This window comes from Lupinus angustifolius, chromosome LG05 (genome assembly GCF_001865875.1).
Source record: "Lupinus angustifolius cultivar Tanjil chromosome LG05, LupAngTanjil_v1.0, whole genome shotgun sequence".
Taxonomy (NCBI): Eukaryota; Viridiplantae; Streptophyta; class Magnoliopsida; order Fabales; family Fabaceae; genus Lupinus; species Lupinus angustifolius.
The window spans coordinates 271,624-287,125 of NC_032013.1; the positions used below are offsets into that span (position 1 = coordinate 271,624).

The following is a 15,502-nucleotide window of genomic DNA, read 5'->3' on the forward strand; positions in this document are numbered from 1 at the left end:
TTTGATAATAAATAGTGACAGTTATTTATTCCTTGCCATAATGTCCAAGTTTTTTGAATGTTAGACTAATTCCTATCTTTAAATTGTAATTACCCCTCTAAATGAATATTTTTATCGGGATTAAATAACCATATTTTCCAAACCACTAAAAGTACTCATTGTTGTTAACTATGATAAGTAGTGTTTGTTAGAAATTCATAATTTCTAATTAAGGTGGAATTCTGATATTTAATACAATTATATCGGCTATTTATTTTGGAGTTACAAAAGAAGTGATCAAATTTCTGACAAACCGTATAACTTCTAAAACCGATAACGGATAGGAACTTACTCAGTGAATACTCAAACGGTTGGCCTATATGGGATAATAGGAACCCTATGAGTAAACCCATAAGGAACTCTTATGGTCTCCAAGACACCAAATCACGAATAGTTATCACCTCTCCCCATCAAAGAAAAAACATTGATCCAAAAGGAATTCAAGATTTGGTTGAGGAATACCACCATACCAAAACTCTCTCCAAAGGCATACAAAAAGAAATAGATATGATAACATAAATTCAAGTCTGACTTTGTATCATTGTTTTATACAATGTGTGAGAATCATGAGATTTAAGGTCTTAAGATTGATATTTCACCGACCATAAGGAAGTTCTAACAATGCTTGTTTAGAAAATATAAATTGAGACCATAATGATTTTTAGTGTGTATAGTATTATGGATGGCAAGGATATTGAATGAGGTGAAAACATTATATTTAGATTTTTTATTTTTTATATATAAAGTTATTTATATTGATATGCACCTTAATCTTTCCCTTTCAAGATAAAATATGATAAATAAAATTATGGAACTATTAGGATTGTATAACTTTTTATTTATTTTCTATTAAATTTTTAATTTGTTGTATTTTCTACTCTTTTTCTTTTCATTTTAGAAGAATTATTAAACTCGATGCAATCATTTACTCGGTCAAGGTATTGGGTCCATCTGTTACTAGTTGGACTAGTTTACTCGCCCATATTAAATAATCTAGTACATTCATAATATAACACTATTTAATATTTTGTATTTTGAATATAAAATATTATCATTGCACAAGTATTTGATTAAACAACAAATATGGAAGATTAACAAAATGTTCTAAATAAGTTGAAAATTTCATCAAAAATAGTAGTATTTACAATTTAATCACAACAAAATGAACAAGTAAATATTAAATTTAATTAAACAACAACGAATTTGTTTCATTAATGATAAAAATAGTTAAAAATAAGTAGAAAGGACCAAATTTTCGATCTCTCAAATGGATGTTATTTTGACGTATTTTAATGCTAATTGAACTAGTCGAGTTAAACTAGTCCATCTGACCGAGTCACTAGTTTTATGCTCAAATTTACTAAATCGAACCGATTCATGTAGATTTTGGAGCATAACCGATCAGAAGAGAAACTCGAACTACTCAGGTGATCGGTCAGTCCTACCCGAGTTGAATAATTATGCATTTTAGTACAAATTTTTTTTATTTTTTTTATTCAAAAATAGAATATCATTAACAATGATTTTTTTTTATATTAAAACCTATCTTGATTATTTACTAAGCCTTTATTTTTCTTCTATACTTAGGAGAGTACATGCTCACTTATTGGTGCTTTAAGAATTTAAGGATCATTGGATACTTTGACTCCGACTTTGCTGGATGTCTAGACTGTAGATACTCCACCTCTGGATATATATTTCGTTAGCTGGAAATGCTGCTCTTGGAAGTTTGTTAAACAGACGCTCATAGCTCCTTCAACCTTGGTTGTGATGGCTTGTTTTGAGACGCCAGCTCATGTCATATGGTTGCAGAATTTTGTCAATGCCTTATGTGTGCTCGACGACAATGAAAGACCACTCATAATTTATTGCGATAATAAGTCCTTGGTTCTTTATTCTAACAATAATAGGAGTTCTATAAAGTCAAAATTTAATGACATCAAGTTTCTGGTTGTTAAAGAAAGTGTCCAAAATAGACAAATTTCCATATAACATATATGGAAAGATTTTATATCTATAAATTTTATGATTTACTTTGGACATTGTATACAGTTTTACGCATAATAAAGTTGATAATTTATTGTTGTATTTTAAACTTGTGTATTGTAACTAATTTGTTGCAATTATTGACTTTGGATTGATCTCATTAAAGAATAAAGAACGACCAGTTAGAAATAAACATGTTTTAGATCACATTGCATGAAATTTCCAAGACACTCATCCATACTTGATCTACGCCATAAACATATTAATATGATGATCATCGTGATCGAGTTATGCGTGAATGTGATAAAGGTCGCGATGGTTCATTAATGGATATATGAGATGTAGCAGATTGTATTAAGGAGAAGCCTAGCTATAATAATCTGATCAATAAATAGTGAAGATACATGGTGTTGCAACATTTGTAGATGATATATTGATATGGTTGATTAATAATTTATGATGGAGAACAAAATGCAAATAATTGAAAATAAAAGAACAAAAATAAAAAAGGTAATATAGGGGCCAAAACTAAAATAAAGTAAAATATAGAAGGACTAATGTGGAGAGAAATGTAACTTTTAATTTATTTGATTGGATAACTCCAAATATTAAAAGTGGTCACACAATATTCATTATATTATTCCTTTATCACAATAACCGAAGAGACTACTTGCTTAACTATTCCATGGATAGCAACGTCTTTGTGCATCAGTTCTACATGGTCCATTTGCATTTATATCCCAAGTACAAAGGTTCTCAACGCAATCATCTCTTTTCTGAACATAAATATCAAAGTAGTGAAATGCACTTGTCCAATTAAAGCTACAAAACCATAAAGTTGATTTACCGAGTGGATCGGGGATGAACTTAAAACGATGATTTTCACCAGTTTGTAATGTATTGAATCCATCATCATGCTTCTTGTCTTTGCAATGAATAGTTATTGGATTTGAAAGTTTGTTTGTCATTAGAACTTTCTGTTCGTAGACTTCAAATAATGACTCTACACCAACCATCAAAGTAACAAATATTGTTGCTAACATAAAAGACGATAACACAATTTTGTTCATTAAAATAGCCATGATATATTTGATTGATGATTTCACTCACTATTGGAAGAAGAATGGAATGGTTTCACAATTGGTGCATGTCTTATTCTTATATTGGTGGTATAGGTTCAAATCAAGTTCCCAATTTGTCATTCTATCCAATGAAAAAAAGACATGTGTCATACTAAAACCCATGCATGTATTCAACTCAAGTATGTATAAAAGTCAATAATGATTATACACATTTAGCATATTATTCATTGTTCATTTGTATTACCCTTATTTAAAAGTCAATAATGATTAAATATGAATAGTGAGTGATGCAAAGACAATTTGTCATGCTTTACTAAACACTGCATGTCATGTTGGCATCATTGCCTTGCCCTACATCATGCATGCGCTTCACCAAACGTCTTACATGCATATATAATTTACCACACAGCATTCGCTAGCTACTTTTCGCCTACACCTCTCGGATACTCATATCTGGTTCACATGAAATTAAGTTTAATGCCACCTCTGCTCGTAATATTGACACATGGTCCTCCATATACTGTAGCATCGACTAGTTTTCCATGCCAGTTCTGACATACTAAAGCGCCACTCAAGTCCTCTGTTTCCGTGCAATCACCTATATTTCTCCACCTTCTTTCCTTAACTTTTGATTTCTATTTTTAAAAATAATTACTATAATAAAAAATAGTAGGTAAATTATTATAAATGTTAATATAATAATTTTTTTAACTATAATAGTAATCTACATTTAAAATAATTAAAGAATGGTTTGATAATAAATAGTGACAATTATTTATTCCTTGCCATAATATCCATGTTTTTTTTAATGTTAGACTAATTCCTATCTTTAAATTGTAATTACCCCTCTAAATGAATATTTTTATCGGGATTAAATAACCATATTTTCCAAACCACTAAAAGTACTCGTTGTTGTTAACTATTATAAGTATTGTTGGTTAGAAATTCATAATTTTTAATTAAGGTGGATCTCTTATATTTAATACAATTATATCGGCTATTTATTTCGGAGGTTATAAAAGAAGTGATCATATCTTGCTTCATGTGCCACCCATCTAATATTATGTGTAACGCCCCGAAAATTACTCCAACAACATTGTCCAAAAATGGGTAAAACAAAAATTGAATAATATAATATGAACTTATTTTCCTTATATTCTATTCTTTTTCGGAACATCACGTTAAGTAACCTAAATTGCAGAAAAGACAACAATCGTTACCTAATGGTAATTAAAAGTCACTTAAGATATCGTGGAATAATTCTTTATTGAAAATAACGGAAAATGTATGTACGAAAAACAAAGCGGAATCAAATCTTGTCTAAACTGAAAATATACAAAGTAGACCGATTTATTTAACACATTAAAAGTATCCTACACAGAAACTATCTTCAAAAGCAAAATGAAAATGAAAATGACTGTTAGTGACTAGCTCTAGTGTTAGCGGGTACGCTAGGACACTCGTTGGGGCCCTCCTCTGTCTCAGAATCAGAGGAGAGGTCTACCACCTTAATGGAGTCTTCTATACAGACTAACTCTACACATTCCTCTTCTTCGGCTTCCAGCCCATCCTCTTCGGCTTCTAGCTCCTCCTCTTCGACTTGCAACTTCTCCTCTTCAGCCTCCATCTCCTCTTCCGGGTCATTGGATGAACCCTACAACCTACTTCCCACTCCCGCATATGCCTGAAGATCGGGGATCATCTGTTGAGTAGCTCTCCTCCATAGTGGGGAATTGAGCACGTCGTCCCAACTCTATCTCCGAGTAGATGGCACTGACGCAATGGGTCCGTGAGGAATCATAGACTGAATGGATGGTGCAGCAAGTGCTAGCCTCCGAGTAGGTAAAGTGAAAGAAGCCTACAAGTCTGCATGATGTGAAGGGAAGAGGTCCATCACTACTCCATGTCTGCCTATGTACGTGTATTAGTGTCCATCAGTACTCCATGTCCCCTCCTAGGACATGGAGAATCGGTAGCTCCAAATCCTCGCGATACGGCCCATCTTAACGAGAACACGAACCGACGTCAGGCAGAAAGAAAAGAGAGTAAGACATCTAATGAATATTATTCATTGACGACATAGAATTACACAAAATATCACATCCAGATAGATAAACATAATGTACACAATATATTTCGCATACATAAATACAAATGATGAATGATATTATATCTCAAACTATGAGAATCAATATCCACAAACTCAATGAATGAATGTTACGTTTATTTCACCCATCCTTACAACAATATCATCTCAATAAACTATTCAAAAATAACTGAGAGTTAAGATCTCATAGCAAGCCGATTTGAACACACCAAAAATATTCCTCGCAAGGATATATGATCGATTTGTTCTAAAGAACTGTCTGTTTTAAGACGGTGTTGTATCAACCACTTTATGAGCATCCCTCTCATCGATCATGATCGTAAAGAGGGGTTGTCATAGATCATCTAGTTTGCATTATGAGAACTATCCAATAGAATACCTTATCCAGGAATACAAGGGACTCGTCTCACCTAGAGTCATCCTCAAGACTTTGCTGACGAATCATCACCATCGCCGTCCCTCTCAACATCGCAGGGCTCATTCGTCTCCTGTAAATTTCCTCTCCACTACTTCGTTATTCATAATGAGTATTCACACTAACTGAGGTTAGCTAATTAAATCTTTTAATCATTCTTTTATATCAATCGACCCATCCTAAGACATCTCCTAAAGGAATGCTTCTTGTGGGACCTAATCTTAAGTTATCACGTAATATAGGAATAATATTCCTACCACTACGAACCATCGATGAATATCCTGGATGACTATATGGCCAAACCTCTTACGGTCATATGACCTCTTTGTGTGGTATCATGTAATCCTTTTGGGGCATCACCTTGCTCGCGACGTCATCGTCGGAATCCTTGCATGAATAAGGCACAAGAACAAAGGTAATTGTATAAGTTTGTTGGTTTGGGCATCGGGCTCCTTGTTCGAGCCACGATCTCGCCCAATTATTAAACATAATTCTCACCCAAGTTAGGGTTATTATCTAAGCAATCAACCAATCAAAAGTAGTCAAAAACATTGTGTGTGTCTCGCCAAGCGAGAGGCTGTCGCTCAAGCAAAAGATTCACCAAAAACTAGTCAAAGTCACCCTCTGGGTCTCGCCCGGGTGAGATACTGTCGTTTAGGCAACCAGAACTGCCCAGAACAGGCGAAACACTTGCCTGGCCCTTGCCCAGCCGAGAACCGCTCGCTCAAGCGAGATTGGCTCGCCTAGGCGAGGCTGGATCGTCCATGTGAGGGGTGTCCAATTGCGAGGACTACTTCCTCGCCCTTTTGGGCCACCGGATCGAAAATCTCTGTTGTTTCCGATCCCTACACATTTTAGTTTCTCAAGTGGTGTTCCTTCATAGATAACTACCACAATACTTGATATTTTAAACTTTCCTAGGGCATACAGCTTAAGAAATCATCCGTACTTAATCCAGACACGCAATCATTTGGTTAAGTACGGGTTTCTAAAAAACAATTATAACTCCCAACTTTTGAGGTAGTTGGGAGATTCGAGTGTCATATTCAGACATCACTATGTCATGATGTATTCTCCCTCACCTTGGGTTGTAGAGCGGTTGATTTCCTTTAAGTGAATGGGTAGGTTGTCCAACTTCGAACGCCTTGAAACTAAACACACAAACCAATCAGTGATTTGTGAGACTTTCATCCATTTGGTCCAAGATTCATATTCTTGAACCATCCTTTAACCTCGAAAGTCTCGTTAATGATTCTCATCGTGTTCATGGTCATTTCAACACCTTCTTTACAAGGGTTCATCCCATACTCAAAATGACGTTTTAAATCAAAACATCCTTTGATTTCATACTCATCCTCTTTCATCGAAAATCAACAACATGCATATTTTTAAACACTAAAACAGCCTCATGAACAACAAGATTTCATGGTTTCAAAACAACGATTTTCTAAATTCACGAGAACCCATTTTTCGTATTCTTGATTATAACAAGAGTTAGGAAAATTATTAGAAAATTTTCAAGGTTGAAAATGTTCGTAACATGCATATAAGCATCATACTAAAATCTCATAAACACTTAACGGTTAGATTCTAAGAGATGAAGAACGAAAAAGAATGAAGGCTTACCTTGGAGTTTTTGAGAATCAAAGTGAAGAAGAAGAAGAGTGAAATTCCAAGGGTTTCTCTAAGTTAGAGGGGGCTCTTTTAAAGACAATGAATCTGATTTGGGGATGGGAAACCAAAGGTTTTCAAATAGTAAATTGTGTAATGGTAGATGGAGGGTTTAAGGGGTTTTATGTAAGAGATGAGTATTTTTGTTTGCTAGTCAAGCAAGTTTCACTCGTGAAAGTGAAGTGACATCTTCGGCAAAACATTCGCAATTAAACAATGCCCGAGTATTGTCGGCTAATACTCAAATGAATATTAAAAATCTTCCGATTTCGGTTTACGGTTATAACTTCAAACACAGAATTCGGAGTGAAAAATATTTAGAAATGCGTCATAGATAAACTTGATGTATATTTTGGCGCACTCGGAATTTGATTCCGAGCTACGAAACTCAAAAACACGCTATTGGGCCGAATTCGAGCGAATTTGGGCCGATAGCAGCTCAAAAACTTTCTTTCACAGAAAATTATGAAAATTTACCATAAAATAAGAATTCGCAAAACAAGGCTAACACTCAACTATGATTTAGCCTAAATCATTATTGATTAATTTCTAAAATTAATTCTTGTTAAAATACATAATTAATACAATATACATCGAAAATTCACAGCGTTACATTATAACAATATTGTATCTATGTTATTATTTTCCTTTTTAATTATATATTGTAATAGAATTATTTTATATTGAAGGATAAATTGTAATAATCTTCTCCTCGTATATTCAAATCATCTAAGGCATAATCCTATCATATTTTCTAGAATGGGATATACTCCAACTTTTTTATCCCTACGTTAAATTGCTATGTATAAGTACTTGGTCCTCTTATCCATCATCTTATTATTGTTTTATGGAGATAATTTTTTATTTCTGTTTCGGAGGTTTCTAAAGTTCATTTATTTAATCATAGGTTGCTGAAGTTGAAACTATATAAGTGGACATAATTTTCTTACTGAATGTTTAGATCATTATATTCTCCATTAATTTTGAAAATTATATATTGGTTTAGTAAACTTACAAAGCTTTTCAAATGGATTAATTTCTTATTCCTGGAGGAAATACTTTTAGTAATATCAAAAAAAACTTACAAAGCTTTTATCAGACATTAAGCATAGAGAAATTCTAAGTTTTGGTAGAAAATTAAAATCAATATTAACTTGACATGTTTAAAGAATTTGAATATTCAAAGTTTCTAAAGACTAAAGATGTAAACATACAATGCATGTTTCCTTATATTAATACAGCAACAATCAAATATTAATCCTACATTGATTGAGCGATGCCACACTGTGAAATTATAAATTAATGCTTTCTTCAATCAATGATCTCAACAAATATCAAAGATATATGGTAAATGATGTTTCGAGGCAAAATTAATGTACAATTCACTAATAAATCTAGTGATTACCGATTTTATTTGAACTTGCAAGAGATACCAAAAAAATAATAGTTGAAATCGGTTTTATAAGCACATTGTACCAATTGATTCAACCGGTAGATCAGTCCCCTTATTAGTACTGCATTGGTCAAAACCAGTTTGTGCACAAAAAACTCATTTTTCAAAATGACACAAGAATTCAAACCATGAACCTAATAGTTATTTGTAACATGATCTACCATTTAATCATTTCAACAATTGAGTTTTATGTTGTAAATAATATTTATTTTAATATGTTTATTATAAAATATATAACTTAACGATTATGCAATTTAATTAGTGAATCAATTTAACGAGTATGCATCTTAACTTAAGTGTAATATCTTTGTATTTTTAGTGTAGCATTTTATACATAATTAGTATATATTTCATTATTCATTTGTATTACTTATATTTAAATGTCAATAATGATTGAATATGAAAAGTGAGTAATGCAAAGACAATTTGCCATGCTTTAGTGAACATCGGATCTCATGTTGGCATCAGTGCCTTGCCTGCATCATGCCCGGGCTTCACCACACATCTTACAAGCATCTGTAATTTACCACACAATAATACTTAAAATTGTCATTCAACGGCGCTTTTGGATGTTGATTATGCATGCGTAATAGAATATATGGTTAGATCCAACATAGTGGTAGAAAGAAGACATTTACCATCACTTTCTTGAGTAAGCACTATTGAATGTCCGCCCTCACTCAAGCGAGCAATGTTAAATGTCTAATTTCTGCAATTGTCACTTAAGCGAACAGTGTTAAATGTTTATTTTCTACAACGCTGTTAAATCTCAAATTTCCCTAGGTTACAATATTCACAAATCATAGATGTCCATGAGGCAACACTTCTCTCACACATTCTATCAAACAGTGACAAGTATGCTCAATTCCATCACATTTACCATACATATCAATCAAATAATTGACAATAGAAACATCATTCTGAAAACCGAATTCATAATCCATTACATAACTTGTCTCTCTTAGTTCAAATTCATTAACTAAACACATGTCTTAAGGACACTAGGGAAAGTGAACTAATGAAAGGGAACTCATGAAAGAGCGAGAAGATTATACACACTAATGAAAGAGGCGAAGATGATAAGGATGTCAATGACTAGTTCATGAAATTCTTCTCTCTCTTAACTGTAGAAATAAATGGATTATAGTTAATATGAGAATAACCACATTGAATATTCATAAAATAAGACAACATTTCACCTTATGTTTTTAAGTAATGTGTCCAAGTCAATGTCATTGAATTGATGTACATCGACTTCGACAATATGTGCCAAAGCACCAAGAGAAATTGAGATCATTGTTTGATCTGTCTTTTTGGCACAATCAATATTAAAAATATGACAAATATAACTAATAAAAGACAACTTGTTTGAAGAAAGAAACCACAAATAAAAAAGAAAGAAGGGTAACAAGTGGAGTAGAAGAAGAATAAGAGAAATAGAAAACTGAAATATATGTGTATTAGAGTATGTAAGGTTTTATTTTAAATCTACAAAGATTTGCACTCACTGAAACAAATATTGTTGAATCTATGACTTTTAGTAGTGCTCATTGAAGCGAACATTGTTGAATGTGTGAGAATCAACAACATTCGTTTCACTAAGCATTATTGAATCTTTGACTCATACACTCGACAAAGTACTAAGTATTGTTGATTTACTTTCGCCTTACATTTAACAACATTCCACATACAAATGTTGTTAAATGAGCGTAGTTAAATGCGAATTAACGTTATAAATTATTTCATGTGAGACTCAATTGGAAATTAAATTAATGTAAATAATTTTGACAGGCAAAGTAGGTATATGGTTGGATATATTAATCTTGTAAGCTAATAATTTGGCATGATTCCAAGAATGTGATTATATAACTAAACTAAATTAAATAATGAAAATGAAAATCTCTTTAGTGTTGTGAAACCCGAGTCGGACGTCAAACTGATAAAGATCACGTATTAGATTTAACCGGTTTAAATGGTTAAACTATTCGTTTGACCGGATGATTCCATACATAATTAATAATTTTTATCTATAAATATAAAATTATATATAAATGTAAAACTTTTTATAATTAATAACCATGTATAATTATATTGAATTAATAACATCATTATCTTTTTTTGGATGGTAGTAAAACAAAATATTATAGCAGTGTTCCATTTTTTTTAAGTGAACGTCCGGTTAACTTCCCGGATTAATTCGGTTTAACTGGGTTTAACACAGTCGAACCAGAATTTCCCCGGTTCAAAGTAGTCTAACTCTCATTCAATTAAGACTGCAATACAGATCCGTTTTCAAGTCCGGTCAGCAGTCAGACTGTTCGGTCTGGTCCGGCTCTCACAACACTCTTTAGACAATGAGTTGCTTCCTTGAAGGAAGCAAGAGGTAAAGTGAAAATATCACTTTAATTTAGTGAGTGCTTTCTTAAAAGTATCCTAATCCCTAATAGCCTTTCATACTATTTAATATACCATGGACAACCTTGGATTAAGTAAACTATATATCATCATCACCTTTTAAACTAATCCCTTGCTCATGTGAATAGTATCCACTCTACCCCCAAACACTATTTGCTTTTCCTCTACATGACAATAACATGCACAATAATCTTCTCCATGCAAATCTAAACTACCAAATAACAAGCACAAAATAACGATAATAATTAAGATTAATTTTATTCATGATCCTCTTAAAAAAATAGTTGGGTTTCATTATCTTTTTTTTTATAGATTCTATCATCACACGCCACTATTTTTTCAAGGAGTTGGTTTAATAATTCCTTACTTATATGGTGAAAAAAGATATTAATTAAAAACTTATTTTACATGGCAAGAACAACATAAGGATCTTATTTACACAAATCAATATTGTCAAATATAAAGGACTAGTTAAAAATATAGCATAAAATAACTACATTAAACCTGAATAGTACCAATCACATAGGATTCTAAAGTATATATTTTATGAGGGGCTTGACCTTTGGGGTAGGAGTATTCAAGGCTCAAGGAAAGGTGGGGCATTGAAGATTAAAGAAAGAGTGGCATAGATTGAGAAAGGTTCCTTGGCCTAATAAGGTTATAAAAGGATTTGTCACAATCAATTTGTGCAGTGCCATAAAAAAGCAACATTGGTATTTAAACAACTAATTTGTTAGTGCATAAAAAACCTTATTTAATAATAAGATTTCCTTTTATAAGTGTAAGGAATCTTTTTGCTACCTAAGAGAGACATTTTTTAGTTGAAACTTGAAACCTTAATCTAATGATATTTACTCATGAGGGTCAGATAATTTGCAATTATATTTGATACACATCATATATATATTTTTGGTACTACTAACAGTATTTTCTCACCTTTTTAAGTAAGGAACTAACGTATTTTAGATTAGTGGTTAACCCTTATAATAAATACCGCTTCCAAAAATCAAACCCACAACCTTGAAAATCTAGTGGGATTTTAAACCACTATACCAACAACTTATTGATATAAATCGGTGAATATCAAGCCAAAATCAAAATTTGATTTTGTTTGAAAGGAAAATAATATTTATCCTAAAATATTAAAAGAGTAAAACATTATTTTATTCCTTTAATGATGAGATAGCCATCCAATAAATGAATTTTACTCTAAAAAACCAATGTTACATATAATTTTGGATGCAATGAATGAATCTGAAAATACTTTCAAAGATCAAAAAAAGTAATGCAAACAAATAATATGATATAATAACTATATATAAATCTTTATGATAATAAAATACATGTCACCGCATATCCCAATAGTTTAGAACCCATGCAGAAACTATGGCAGGTACACAATTTCATTTATACATATGCTAACTATGACAACTTTTTAAATTGACAAAAACTAAATTTTGGAACCCATTTTTGAATGTGCCCAAGCGAATGAGAACATTTTCATAGTAGTAAAATAGTTTTTTATTGTTTGTAAAATATGAAATAATTTAAGCTCTTTGTAACAACTAGATAAGCCTAAAACATAGAGTAATAAAAATAGAACCAATATACCAAATAAATAAGAAAGATAGGAAAAAAATAGAACCAACATAGCTCAACATTGGAAAATGAAAAAAGGGAAAAACCAATAGTGCACACACACATTCCTCATAAGGTTACTATAATGAATTATCATAAGACAATGATATAATATTGGAAATAGAAGCACACAAAACATCATACATTGGATCAAACCTCAAACTCTTATCTCTCTATAACATTGATATATAATATTGGAAGCTCACAAATTTTCTATGCTAATACTCAAAATACACAACACAAACATAACTACCTAGTCTCTATCCAAAACAAATATATAAAAAACCAAACAAAAAATCAAACTCAATATTAAAAGCTTCTCATTAATTTAAAAAAACAGAACTAAGAAAACTACATAGTACACAGTCTCTAATAATAAAAAAAACAAAACAAAAAACCAAACCAAGACTACTACTTAATAGTGCTATCTAAACTAAATATCATGATTTTTTTTTGATTTTTTTTTCTTTGTACACTAAATATCAAAATAAAACCTCTTAACTTATAACTCATATCACTTTAACCCTTCTGAAATTGTAGTTAGTTGAAAAATGAGGTTTGAAATCAGATAAATTTCTCAACAACATGGCACTTGAACACAGTTTCCAAATCAGGAGGATTAAAAAACTCTCTAACACCATGAAAATTGTTACACTTTGTTGGTCTTTTCTTCTTTGGTGCCATTGGACACTTCAATTTTTCTGGTATCCTTGCTTCTTTTGTTGTTGGTGTTGTACAACTTTCTTCATCTTCTTCATCATTCTCTTTTCCTCTTCCCTTTGTGTTTATTGGTTTCAAAGAACGAACTGAAATTCCAGCAATAGAACATTTCTTTGATTCTGATTCAAGGCTAATAATAGTGTTGGAATCTGGTTGCAAAGTTTTCTTCTTTGAGAACCCCATCATGGAAAGGTTTCAACTTTGGGTTCAACAAGGTGAAAGGAGAAATGGGTATCAATCAGAATCAAAGAATAAAATAGTTATAGAATTAAAAATGAAGGTAAAAAAAGATGGTTTTTTTTTTGTTGAAAATTGATGGAAGTGAAAAAAACCCTTGTGTGAAAGGTTTGAACTTTGGGTGGAAAAATAAGAAAAGAAAAGTGGGTGTTGCTTAGAATCAAAGATAAAAGGGTGGTTTAAGAAAATGAAGAAGAAGGAATGAAATGAAAAATGGGTTTAGAGAAAGAACACAAATGAGAAGAAGAAGAATGGAATAAGAGAAAAGGTTTGAGCTTTGAGAATGAATAAAAGAGAGAGAGAGAGAGAGAAAGGGGTGACCGGGAATTTTACGGGCAGCACAACAATTATGGCGCCAAAATTTCATTGATTTGAGAAACAACGGCTCATTTTCCCGCCTTCTTCAATTTCCAATTTTTATATAAAATGGATTTTTTCTTCGCATCTTAGTCATCTATTCGATGGAAACTTAATGATTCATGCAATTTGAATTAATTAGTATGTTTGAGCTATTAGATTTTTATAGAATGAGTGACTGAGATATGAAATAGTTTTTTTAACTTAATCTTAGACTAAGTGAATCCGGACTGATTTTGTTTGTGTATTGGGAGTGATGACATGCAATGAGAAAAGGTAAAGGAAGTCATATGACATCGTTTAAGCAAGTCACTGTTAGGAGAGATAAATATGAGTAACTTATTCACACTTAAATTGGTGAAGAGTGTCATTCCATATGCTATATGCTATGAATGATCAGAAAAATACTTAAAAATTAAATTTTAATTTAAATATTTTTTTTAATCAATCACAAAATCATGACACATAAAATGAGATTAAGTATGGACAGTAGATGTACACCCCTTAAATTCTCTATTTATATTTTATATATAAACTTATATTTGTCTCTTCATAAGGAAACCAAATTAATAGAATTGTTCCAAGGCTTACATACATGGACATTTTGCACACAAAAATGGGAAAGAATCATATAAGTTAATTATTTGCAATCTAATTAAAATTTGATTAATGCAATTGATATTTTCTACAATAAAATATTCAAATTAAAGAAAGAAATTATGAGATGTGTAATGTATAAATATAATTATATCATCCATTGTTCATCTTCAAAAGTTCAAACCTCCTTTTTTTCATTTTTAGATGTGTAATAAAATAAGATATTTAGATATTTTTGGGTTTTCATTCTTAGATTTCTTAACTATTTCCTTTAGGGAATTTTTGTTTCAGGGTGTGAATTATAATTCCGATAATCACATTCTCATAACCTGAAATGTCATTTTTAGGTATATTGAAATATGTTTGATTGGTACTTATATTTCTTGGAGAAAAAAGTTTATTAATCCTAAAAATAACTTGAAATCATGTTTGTCTATAATATATATTCCTGAAAATATATAGTATAGTTATCAAAATATCCTTATTATTAAAATGTTATTCTATTTATCATTTGAGTTGCATAGTTGACAAAGTAATATTATTATTTTTTGATGTGATATAACTAAGACAATAAATTTACGTTAAATAATACTTAAATACAATTATAAAACCAAATTTTCTTAGTTTACTACTTATCCAATAAATATTTAGTAGAGAAAATGTCTTTAAGTTAGTTTACTAACCTCAAGGTGGAATCCAAGGATTACAAGAATGAATAAAACATTAATACTAAATATAAAATATATAAATCTAAATGAAAAGAAACAATAATAAAACATTTCCTT

The 15,502-nt window shown here is 31.2% G+C and overlaps 1 protein-coding gene across 1 annotated transcript; it reads right to left on the reverse strand.

The window, feature by feature from the left end:
- LOC109346917 lies at positions 13,371 to 13,709 on the reverse strand. The gene has a single exon (XM_019586656.1). The coding sequence runs from the start codon at positions 13,707 to 13,709 to the stop codon at positions 13,371 to 13,373; it is 339 nt and encodes a 112-aa protein (XP_019442201.1).